Genomic DNA, 12,740 nt, shown 5'->3' with positions numbered 1-12,740 from the left:
GCCGGCGATCCCACGGCCGGCAGTGATGCGGCCTTTCAGAAAGAACCACCTAGGTAGGTGGTTCTTTTTTGCTGCGGGGTTTGGCCGGGAGGGGGGGGGTTGGGAACGGGCGCAGCACGATTCCCAGATTTTGCTGTGCGATCGCACGCGTTTGCTGCGGCCCCGATCCATCCCTCTCCCAGCCCAAAACGTCTCATGTGAACAGGGCCTTGGTCAAGCAGATGCTCCCATAGGACTGCAAGCAGAACCCAAAGGACAAAACTTTTCCCTCTTGATGCCTCAAAGCAACTAGTAGTCAGATGAGTACTGTCTCTGGCCATGGAGGCTCTGTTTAGACGTCATAGCCTCTGATGGACCTATCCTCCATGATTTTGTTTATTATTCCCCTAAATTTGTCTAATTTGTATGAGATTTTGTCTCTCACACAGCCAGCGCACATTATTTATTCAGGGGGAACTGATCGCGTTCCTTGGGGCAGTTACAAAACTATGTATTTACATGTCGTCGAAGGCTTTTAGGGCCAGTATAATAAATACTTAGTTGTGGCCATGGTCTTGTTGTGGTACCTGGTGTTTCACCAGCAGCTGTGACTGGCATTCTCAGAGGTATAACACAGAAAGATGGAGTGCTCTCTGTACTCCATCTTTCTGTGTTATACCTCTGAGAATGCCAGTCACAGCTGCTGGTGAAACACCAGGTACCACAACAAGACCATGGCCACAACTAAGTATTTATTATATTTATTTATGTAAAACATTTCCATGCCACTCAAATAGGGTTCCCAAGGTATTTAACATCAAGACACTGAAACATTTCAGCATTAAAACATCAAGTCATTAAAGCGGCCTTTAAAATATCAGTGTATATAAAATATTTAAACAATTCAATCAAACTTAGACAAACCGACAACCATAACAGCCCAGCTAGGGAGAAGGGCCAGTAATGGATGGGGGGGATGCCAAACGAAGCAAACAAGCTTTCACTTGCTAGAGGGAGATAGAGGGGGACAAACGATTCACCCTGGGAGGGAAGTTGCAAAGTGTCAGTATCAAGAGCAAGAAGGACCTTTCTTGGTTTGCCTCCTGAAGCGGGGCCTCTGTAGATGTCTGGAATGGATGGGTAGGTTCATATAGGAGTAGGCAGTCTTTAAGGTATGGTGACCTTAAGCCAAACAGGCAATTAAAGGTTAACACAAGCACCTTGAATTGGGCCTGGAAGCAAACTGGGAGCCACTGTAGATGGAGCAAGACTTGAAGTGATATGGTCCCTACTACAACAGTCACCATTCTGGCTGCAGTATTCTGTACCATCTGTAGCTTTCAGTCTGTCTTCAAGGGCAGCCCCGTGTTCAGCACATTGCAGTAATCTATCTGAATGTTACGAAGTGCGAATAAGGAACCAACTTCAGCCTCCTCAATATCTTTCCCATTCAGTGAAATTTGTTGTTGTTGTTTTCTTTTTTTAAAATGTCAGCTGACAAAGAAGAGAACATCTTTCATTTGGAAGGATTTTTTCCCCCTTAGGGGTTGCCACTCCCATGCTGTTTGATCACAGCTCTGTGAAATGCATCTCAGAAACTTTTCTTCCTAGATCCTATGTGCAAAGAAAGGCCTGGTCCTTCTCTTCTATAAAACACTGAGGAATAAAACACAGTGCAAAATGGGAGAATTATGTATCCAGTTCTGAATCTGGCCCCCATGGGGATTTAAAAAACCCCAGAGAGTGGTGCCAGGTACAGATAGGGGATACTTTTCTACAGACCTGGAGGCTTCCCGGGCTTGCAGAAAAATCCAAACGTTTTTTAAAAGTGTAACATTGGTGGTGGTGGGGAGACCACGTTCTGGTGATACTGCTTTGCAAGATCTTGGTAGTCATGTTGAGGGACACAGGCTGGTGAGTCGGAGTGGTGAGGAATAATGGGAGCCACTCCCCCCTTGCCACTGCTGTGTGAACCAGAGGGGGCAGAGGCAGTGGTACTGTAAGCAGCCAGGGGAGCAGGTTCCACCAGGCAGGTGGGATTCCCTCAAATCTCACAGGTTGCCCACTTGTTCTTAAGATACACAGAGAGAGAGAGTTCTCCAGAGAATTAAGGCTAGCTTTGGCTTAGTGTTGCTAATTTTTAACCTGGCAAATTACAGGTCATCCAGATATTCATGCTGTTAGTGTGACAAACTGGTAGAATCTCATCGGGTTTATTGGAAATACTGTATGATCGGGGGGTCATACCCCTTGTCATGATCTGTGAAGGACTGGGTGCAGGGCCTAGGCTTGCCAAGTCCCCCGGCGGGAACCCCACCCCCAAAGCATGCGACGTGCCCAGCGTCAGCACGTCACCCGGAAGTGACGCAGTCGTGTCGGGCACGTTGGGGCGGGGCTGTGGTCTTCTGAGGGAAAATTCTATGGTTTTCCCTTGGATGATTGTGGCCCCGCCCCCGGCGTGCCCGACGTGGTTGCGTCACTTCCAGAGCAGCGCTGGACTCCCCCGCTATACCTACGGTAAGGACTTGGCAACCCTAGCAGGGCTTAGTGCGGCCTGGTCCCAGGAGAGATCTGCATGGCAATGAGCAGACAACCTACAGTCCCCATAAGGCTTAGCAACGGGCTATAGCCAATCAGAGAGGGAGAGTCTGTGAGGAGACTGTTGAACTGTGTGAGGAGCGTGCGTCTTAATGGTTAACTGTGGAGAACAGGGTGTTCTTTGAGGTCTCTCTCTGCGGCCTGGTCTCACTGTGGGGACAGGCTGGTCTGGGAGAGAGGGAGATCTCCACTGGGCTCAGTGTGAGTGCTAGGCAGGCTGTGGGCCTGGAAGGAGAACAGGTAGCTGCGTTCGTTTATGTTTATTGTGCCTTTTCAACCCTGGTATACCCTTTTTAAGCACCTTGCCTTGTCTTGTTTTCCCTGCCCCAGTGTTGTTTTTAATAAACCCTTTCTGTGTAATTATTTTCTCTGCCTGGGTGAATCACGCCTGTGTGTTCTCGGCTGCAAAAGGGGCATGTTGGATGGGCCTGGGAGGGTACTCTGGGCCATCTCTGGGACCTGAAGTCCAGAGGGGTGGCGGCAGAAGGTAGAGACCCCTGGGGTCATGGCACCCCTTTATTTGTATTACTTAATAAACATGGGTTTAGAAAACTGGCCATTACTTTCTAAGGGTTGTTTCAGCACTCACAATGTCCTTTGGCCACAGAGAACACAGTATAGAAATTCTAGAAATAAAGAAATAATACACAGCCATTTTGGTTTTTGTAGCGTGGATGGTAGACCAATTGCTATTTTCCCACTAGATTTCTACAAAATAACTTACTCTTATTTATTTAAAAGATTTCTATCATGGACTATCCAGATTCTGCCTGAGGCAGCTACTTTTATTCTTTGTTGTCGTTTGTAAAAAAACCCCAGCATACTCAACATTAACGTTATTCCTGCTAAAGTGGGATTCCTTAACTGAAGACAAGACCAATGGAAACTTATTTGGCCACATGAGTGTGTGACTTCACAAAAATTCTCCACCAATAGTGGGTTGCTTCGTTATTTTGCCCCAGAGCAGTGGGCACATCCTCAAAAAGTATGCAGTGAAGGGGGGGTAGCCCCACTATGCTGCCCACGAAGAATGGGCCTTTGTTTCCTCTGTGGAAAGTTGCCTCCACCAGAAGGGCTAATTTGGCAGACAGTTGAAAGGTGTTACCTTTTGATTTTCACAATACTCTCTATCATATTTATTTTATATAAAATTCAGAAAGCATAGAGGGTTTTGTTTTGTTTTATGTATCACATCAGGGATCCATGATCTGGGGCATACTCAAGTGTTTATAGTAATTAAAAGCTGACACTCGGCTATCCTCAAGCAACATGAGTGCTTATAAATGACACACACAAAAAAAACCCCACCAGTAGTCTGTGTATGACACTTTTTTTTTTTTTTTTGGCCTCTGCTGTCCCTGTCATCCTTCACGCTGCCACTCCTGGCTCCATTCTTTGCTGTAACCTTTTGGTGTTACAGTACTTCAGATGGGTTTCATATTCTGCTCTTTTCATTCCAGTGAAATTTTAATTGATAGGCTTGCCTGAGGGTACATTTTGGATGCTTCAGGAGAATCCACCTGCCATCCCCGTTAACTGCTGTTCCTGATTTACAGATACTTGATTCCAGGCCAATTCTAACTATGTTTAGCTTTTGCCAAACTCCGTTTCATGTCAACCTTCTGCTTAAATGGTATTGTGCATGGCCTGCCTCCCTCTCTCACAGTTTTCCTTCTCTGCCAGCATCTGCGGCAGATGTATAGCTGCTGCAGGAATGGATTGGTTTAGCAAAAGGTAAAGGTGACGTTTTCCCTTCATTTGTCTTCAAAGTCTTGCTTTGTTTTTATTTTAATTTTCATGACTTAAGAGTGTAGTCCTAAGCAAAGTTACACCCTTCTAAGCCCATTGATTTTAATGGGCTTAAGAGAGTGAATTCTGTTTATGCACTTAAAATCATACAGAACCACAGAGTTGGCAGGGGGCATACAAGTCCAACCCCCTGCTCAATACAGGATCAGCCTAGAGCATCCCTGACAAGTGTTTGTCCATAGTGCATACAGTTTTGGTTTATATTTTTCTGGCTATAAATACTGAAACGTTTAAGAGCGGAGTATATTTATTTAGATCTTTTGTACCTACTTTCCCCCTAATAGGGCCCAAAAGCAGCTTACAGTGTCATTGTCCACACCATCATTTTACTCTCACAACAGCAACCCTGTGAGTGAGGTTAGACTGGGAGGGAGTGACTGGCCGAAAGTCACCCAGGGACTTGTCATGGTAGAAGGGGGATTCAAACCTGGATCTCCACGATCCCAGTCTGGTCCTCTAACTACTACACCATCCTGAATTTCATTACATTATATATTAAAAGCCCTCACTCAGCTGGAGGAAGAGCTGTTTATTTCACCTGATTTTGGCATAACCTGATTTTTTTCATGCTACTCCTAATAATTCATGGATATTAACTGGGCATCACACCCGACCATTAGTTTTCAGTCATTAGATGAGTGACAAAATGATGCACCGAACTGAAGCCAAACAACATGTGCTGAAATCTCATGTCGACTACACCACTTCAGAATGTACGTGGAGGGACCACATGAGTGAATGCCCTGTAACAAAACCTTCATGCAAAATTAGCATGCGGGGGGGGGGCTGTATTGCCACCCAAAAAGGCATGTGGGGGGGAAGACAGGAGCTCCTGGGGCTGCTGCACCAAGTACTCAATCCAGATCAGGGCCTTGCGTCAAATTTTAAACAACTATAAATGCTTTTAAAGTGGAACTGGTTTGCACCGGATGGACCTGTGGCCTCTGTCGCTGGCATTTTGTCCCTGAGATTCTCTGGAAGGCTGTTCCAAAACATGAAGCATGCCACAGTAAAAGCCCCAAATTGGGCAGTGGCAGTACCTACAGAACTCTAGGTAGGGGCCAATAAAACAATCTTGCTGGGTTCAAATGGGGAGAGACAGTGTTTCAGATATACGAGTCCACTGTGTGAAGGGCTTCAAACATATAAGTAAGAGCATTAAAAGATTTATATTATGGAACTAAACTGTGAACATTCACTCCTGTAGCATACTTTTGTTGCCCAAAAAAGTAAACTAAGATCTGCAGCTCAACAGATTTAGAGTCCAGTGGCACCTTTAAGTCCATCAAAGGTTTATTCAAGGTATGAACTTCCGTGTGCACACACTCTTTATCGAATACAGTAGAATGGCAAATCAAATATTTGTCAGATACATTAGAATTTATCAAATATATTAGAATTAGGGTTCAAACTTCTAGCCAGAGAATGAACGGCAAATTAACATGCAACATGATGATGATCAAGATATGCAAAGTGATACTAAATAACAAGTTAATACCCAGACACTTCCCACAATTATTAAATACACCTTTAGACATTTATCTGCTACTTTGACATATTTATTGCTTTACAACTGTTGACCTTATAACCTTATCTTGTTATTTAGAGTCACTTTGCATATCTTGATCATCATCATGTTGTATGTTAATTTGTTGTTCATTCTCTGGCTAGAAGTTTGAACCTTGACTGCCATTCTAATGCATTTGAAAAAACGTGCCTTGCACATGCAAGCTCACGCCTTGAATAAACCTTTGTTGGTCTTAAAGGTGCCACTGGACTCTTAATTTGTTGTCTTGCTTCAGACCAACACGGCTGACCAACTGGATCTAAGATCTGCAGCATTATCGGAAACTCACTAAAACTCAGATTCATTCCCGCATGAAGTCCAACTGATAAAATAATTGCCTCATTTTGTTGTCAGATTTGGTGCATTTGAAGAGGGAGAAATCTGGCATCAGCTGACATACAGATCTTTATTACTGGAGCTCAGTAAAGTGCTCGAGTTATCATTCCAAAGTATAATTTTAAAAAAGAAATTATTTTGCTTTCAGCAGAGTGAGTGGCTACTAGGGATGGGTACAAACTGAAAAACAAACTGTGGTTCGAGCATGAACCAGACCGGTTCATGGTTTGTTTTGAATAGGTTAATTTGGTCATGTTGTTCCTGAATCCAAAAATGAACCGTCTTTTCCCCATGGAGGTTCCTTAGAGTGGTTTGTTCTCCAGGCAGCCTGGAGCTGATTCAATTAATTCCTAGGCAACGCTGAGGGTGGACTTGTGGAGAGCCCTAGAAACACCCATAGCTGTTGTCTATAGCTTGATTGGCAGTTCTGGGAGCCAACTCTGAAGCTCCCATTCTGCTCTATAGGAGCAGATTGTATATATATATACCACACCCTGACTCAGCGGCTTTCACTTTGCAGCAGGAAGAGAGAGGAGTTAGTCATTGTGTGAAAGTGTGGGTGATTCTGTATTGGCTTTTCCCTCCATTGTTATACCACACCCACCCACGTGTTATACCAAACCCACCCACGTTGGAACAGAAATTCCTCTCTGCATTGCATGCTGCTGTCACTTTCTTTGATCATCGGATGTTATGGCACCTTCTGCATAGATTTATGGCCATTCAGGGGTGACTTTGCAGTTAGTACAGCATTGCCCTGGGGTATTTGAATGTGGTTTTGAGATGCACATTTCCTGTTCCAATGTGGGTTTGGTAAAACAACAGAGGGAAAAGCCAATACAAAATCAGCCTGTGCTAGGAAGAATTGCTTGCTGTGTGGCTGATTTAAGAGGAGACTAGAGGTGAGCTTTCCTCGGGGCACCTGCTGCTTTGGGGGGGCTATAACTCAAACATCCCAAATCCAATCTTTGCCAAACTTGGAGGGCAGGTGAAGGAGAGCCTGCTGAAGACTCCCTTTGAGTGTGGTGTCTCTAACTCACAAGGGGGCTGTTTTACCGCTTCCTGAATTCACAACCTGAATGAACCACAAACTGATTTAGGAAGTGGGGAAAGTTTGTGAAAGTTTGCGGTTCGCATAATCAAACAAACCATGAACCACCATTTTCCTGGTTTGTGACCATCCCTAGAGGCTACTAATGGAGAAATTGAATCAGTGCACATGCAAATAATTAAAAAATCCCTAACCACGTTAAAAGCAGGACCTATCTTACCAGCTTTATTCTTTGGATTGCTGGCTGCAATGCTGGGAGATTCTTTCGTTGACAAGAAACAACGGACTGCACTGGCTGTCAAATAGATGGAGTGTCATTTAGAAAGTCTATTAGCCCCCAACAACAAATTATTAAGATGCTTCTCTTCCATAATTGGTTAGCTCCTTTGACTAAAACAACCGATAAGATTTCAGGGAATAGGGTTGGATCCCACATACTATGGATGCAAAGGCACTCTTTGGAAGAACGTTATTCCCACCATATCCCTCCCTCAGCAGCTCCCGGTAATCCTTTCCAAAGTGATTCCAGTGGCCAGAATACCCTCAAGAGCAAAATGCCATGGGACAGCCGCAGTGAGGAGGAAGAATTGTGCAGAATTACATTGCATAATAACGTCAATTTCCTTATGCACCCAATTCCTAGATAAAGTGGAACTGTAGAACTAGGTGGAAAGGTGACGTAGATTTCTTTGTTTCACTGAAGGAGTACGAGAAAGAATTTCATAATGTTTTTAAGGTGCCACTAAATATTGGGATTAGAGAGAACAGTTTGGGAATGCTTTATTGTTGGTATTTGACTCCTGCGAGGGTAGTGAAAGTTTCAGGGCGTTCTGATATTGGCTGGAAATGTGATAAGGGAAAATGATCCTTTTTCCATTTATGGTGGGCTTGTCCCATTTTTCAAAAATACTGAGTTTATTTTCTTGTAGTACATAAAGTACCATGCATATTGACGATGCTATATACCGATGTTGTTCTTATTAATAATAAATACTTTTGTTTAGACCAATCATGATAATTGTAATGAAAGGATTGGTCAAGTCTGTTAAAAAGGGGTTTGTAAGGATATATTTTAGCAGAATTAGGAGATGAGAGAAAGATGGTACTGATGCTGCCATTTCTTCACAAGGGGTATAAAAGGAGAAAAGAGTATTTATTTATTTATTTATTTTGATTTCTAGCTCTCCTGTAATGCAAGGCTCAGGGCGGGTATGTGAAATAGAAAAGGAGAAAACATTTAGGATATTTTTCATGTTTTCATAATTGGTCAAGGGTTGTTAACACTTTCTTATTACATAGAAGAAAAACACATTCTTTCTCTTACACTGTGGATTGTACCTGGAGTTTGTGGCAATGCAAGATCCATGGACCTGGTCATGGCATCAAATTAAACCTGTGTCCCTGCTTGCCTTTCCCATGGTGCACTTCTGCTTGATCCTCTACTCAGCAGATCAAAGGCAAAACCACCCCAAGGCACAAATGGCTTCATATGTACTATACTTGGTCATGGCATCAAGTTAAACCTGTGTCCCTGTTTGCCTTTCCCATGGTGATCCTCTACTTAGCAGATCAAAGGCAAAACCACCCTAAGGCACAAATGGCTTCATATGTACTATAATGAGCACTAGAGTGGCAATAAGTACCAGCTTTGTGCCCCCCCATTGCTACATCAAGTTGACACCAGCATTAAGTGCCAACCTTGTGCCCCCCATTGCTACATCAAGTTGACACCATTATACTACTTCATGTCACAATGCAAAAACACAACCCCCCCCCACCGTCCTGCTTCTTGAGCAAAACTTCAAAATATATCTTGAGCATATCACTACAATTCAGCCTTAGTCTTTTTAGGAAGCGATCCTGTGCTGGTCTATGTAGAAGTCCTATTTTAGTCAGTAGGGTTGCTCCTAAGAATACATCCTCAGGATTGCAGACTTAATACTGTCCCTTGATTGTTTCTGAAATAAATTGCATGAGGAAGTTGTAGACTGTTTCATATACAGCCACAATACTCAAAAATAATCAGTGTTATTTCTAGGGGGACGACGACAGAGCACAGTATTCTTTAAAAATATTCAAAATGGCATGGCATTTCTAAATCAAAATTGTCAATCTTATAATTAAATCCATGTGTAGTGACTCTTTGAAGCTTAAAAGTTATTCATTCAAGTCACAGATACGAATTACATTACATTTATCCCCCTGCCATTTCCCAGTGCCCAATGACAACAGCAAAGGTAGCCTAAGCTGAAGGTGGAATCCATAACCCAGGGAAAGAAATGCTAAAGAATTTTAACATCACCAAGAGGCCCATGCACAAAATGAAATATGACACAGATCAGATGGCTATGCTGTCCATGTGGGAAATAATTTGACTTTAAAAGGTTTCATTCTTCCAGTCCGCTCACATTTTTGCTGGGAAACTTTTCAGTATTCCCTCCCCTTCCCTCTGTCCAAGTGTGTAAACAAAGCCTAACATCAATACATATCAATAATAAATCTCAACAATACCAAGATGATCATATGCAGATAAGAAATACGGTCTGTTTACTGTGAACATTCCTGGAATGCCCACATATCTTGAAACAAGGCACAAATGCAGCCAGCAAAGGTACAAGCTGGAGGCCCCAATCCAACCTGTGTGCACATAGCAGCCAGGGCTGCAGACATGTAACCTTGTCAGGTAAGCAACAACTGCCCTCATCAGTCCTCCTTACAGAACAACTGTTCGGAACGATAGAAAACAAATAAGATTGCATATGTGCCACTCTGACTACTAGAGCCAGCTGGGGAACTGACATCCTACTAAGGATGCATGTGCAAATGCCTGACTGCACATGCCTATATTCCCTAACCGAACTTGAGAGGTGAGACTTCTTTGTCCTGTTGCTCAGACAGTAGAATGAGATGGAGAAAAGGAAAAGTCAATCATTGTAAGAGGATTTTGCTACAACTGGTTATCAGATTTCCCGGCAGCTTCCACAGAGGAACTGGAAAGTAATACTGAACATTTGTATAGAAATTAAAGTACAGAATGTGCTTTCAGTTTGTCCTGTAGAAGAACACAGGTGTACAAACCATGTTGGGAAACTCAATAACCAATCTGTACAACAAATGTTCTTGTATTTTTTGGCTTCACAATTTCTCAGTTCTTATTTATGCAAGGGATTTGTCTCCTGGCTTTCCTGAACGCGAAGTGGCTAATGTTATCAGCCAATAAATGCAACATCCAATAAAAATCAGAACAATTTTGACTGATAAATACAAAAAGCTAATGAAGCAATGATAGCCGTCCAAAATACACTTGCCAAACAAAGAGTCTACCAAAGCTACCTCCGTAATGAAATGCATTTCAGAAGCTGGCCACAACGAATGAAGCAGCACCTAGACAACCAAAAGAGGAAATCCCAACAGCATAAAAAAGCTTTTGCCTTTCTTACCTTTTCCAGGCTACAATTCTAGGACATTTAGCGAAAGCTCAGTGACTTGCCCTGTCACCCTCACGAGATGATTGATGACAAGATAACTTGGTTTCTCTTGATTGGATCTCAGTTGGTCTGCACATTTGGGAGGGAGTTAGTCCTTGGGTACCCAGGATTCTCCTGTGTGTGTGCTATACCACTCTTTCTCCATGCAATTAGAATGAGGTGGCCATCTCCTTTCTAGAATTTATTTATTAATTATTTTATTCAAGACATTTGTATTCTGCCTTCATGCCATATTAGCTCAGCATCTAATGTAGCCCAAAATTACACAGCTTTGAAATCCCAAGGACCCTGGGGGAACTCTATTTCTTAAAAATACTTATTTCTCACCTTTCCATAATGCCCAATGCAGCCTACAAAATGTAAATACATACAACTATAAAACAAAACAAACACCCACCCACACACCCATATATATAAAGCCATACAAGTTACAATACATCAGCTAGAAGTGTAGTCTCACTTGTAAGCAAAATTAAAGTGAGAGTACCTTTAGGACAACTGTGATGTGATTTTAACACATCTCTGTTGGTCTTTCCATGGTGTTTTGTGTACGTCTCAGTTTACACTGGGAATCCAAGCAGGAGTTGCTAATTCTGTTTGTATTGTTTGCGATGCTAATTTAGAGCAATACTGTTTGTAAGGGCCTTTGACATGTGCATTAAGATATTTGACTGAGTGTTCCCATTCTTAACACACTCACTTCTCTGGTATAATATTATTTTGTAAATTTGCTGCTAGGTCTGAATATAATGAGTGTAAGATGTCAAAAACATAACATTGTTAACCGAGCTTCTGTTCTCCAGTATTGCAAATTACTGTTGACCCCTGTGTGTTCATGCTGTTTCATTCCTTACATCTAGTGTACAAAGGGAAACAAAGATCAACTGCATTTTAAATGTTTGTTTCTGATTAAAGCTAGCCTGATTTCTAAGGCTAACAGTCCTGCTTCTTGTTACAGCTGGACAGTGTGACTTCACTCATTCAGGCTGCCAAAAACTTAATGAATGCCGTGGTGCAGACAGTGAAGATGTCCTATATCGCCTCGACGAAGATTATCAGGATTCAAAGTCCTGCTGGCCCGCGACACCCTGTGGTGATGTGGCGGATGAAGGCTCCAGCAAAGAAGCCTTTGATTAAGAGAGAGAAGCCGGAGGAAATCTATGCAGCTGTCAGGAAAGGTTCGGCTAAGAAGAAAATCCATCCCGTTCAAGTCATGAGTGAATTTAGAGGAAGACAAATAAACTGAGATTATTATTCTCTTCGCTGCAAAAGGTTTCCTATGCCGAAACATGGATCTTTTCAAATAGTTCCCCTCCCCGTTTAATCCCACAAGAAATAGTAACCATTGGCACTTTCTTTTCAGATGTGTAACATTAATGGGAGGTCCTTTTTTTTTTTTTACAAGAAGGAGCTCCCTCAGGCACATTTGCAACCCACTTTTCAGCATGTGCTTCCAGCCACTTTTAACAGGATTTACACATGTGCTTGAATTTTGCTCACTAATGCATTTGATTTGGCATCTTAACACTTTGGAACACACCACTAGGAGAAGGGTGACCTAGGCTGGAGGAACACAGCTATGATAAATAGTGATGATATTTATTATTTACTCAGCATGTTCAAAGTACTTTCACACTTGTTATCTTTGCAGCTGCCACAACAGCCCAATGAAATAGACTGTGTGATCTCTGTGTTGCAAAAGGGGGCTGGTGCAGCTGATCACCTGTTGTGTTTGGGGTTGGGATCTGAGCAAGGAACATCCCACTCCTATGGACTCCTACAGCATGGTTTCCATTTATCCACTGCACTGTGCATTTATCTAGTTAGACTAGCTTCTTGGCCATGTTATGAAATACTGATCTAATTAAAGCCAATGGGTGTTCTTCAGAATATCATACCAGAAAGAACTCTG

At 42.7% G+C, this 12,740-nt stretch overlaps 1 protein-coding gene across 1 annotated transcript in view; it reads left to right on the top strand.

Moving 5' to 3' along the window:
- The window catches only part of LOC107116974 (catenin alpha-3-like), a 128,791-nt gene extending 116,633 nt beyond the window's left edge, over positions 1-12,158 (top strand). The window contains exon 6 of the mRNA XM_015419006.1: positions 11,787-12,158. Coding sequence (XP_015274492.1) covers positions 11,787-12,074 — 288 coding nt within the window. The 3' untranslated portion in view covers positions 12,075-12,158. The remainder of the gene's footprint in view (positions 1-11,786) is intronic.
- The last annotated feature ends 582 nt before the right edge of the window (positions 12,159-12,740 follow it).

This window comes from Gekko japonicus, unplaced genomic scaffold, assembly GCF_001447785.1.
Source record: "Gekko japonicus isolate JY-2015 unplaced genomic scaffold, Gekko_japonicus_V1.1 scaffold3341, whole genome shotgun sequence".
NCBI classification, from domain to species: domain Eukaryota; kingdom Metazoa; phylum Chordata; class Lepidosauria; order Squamata; family Gekkonidae; genus Gekko; species Gekko japonicus.
This window is presented reverse-complemented; position numbering and strand designations above follow the sequence as displayed.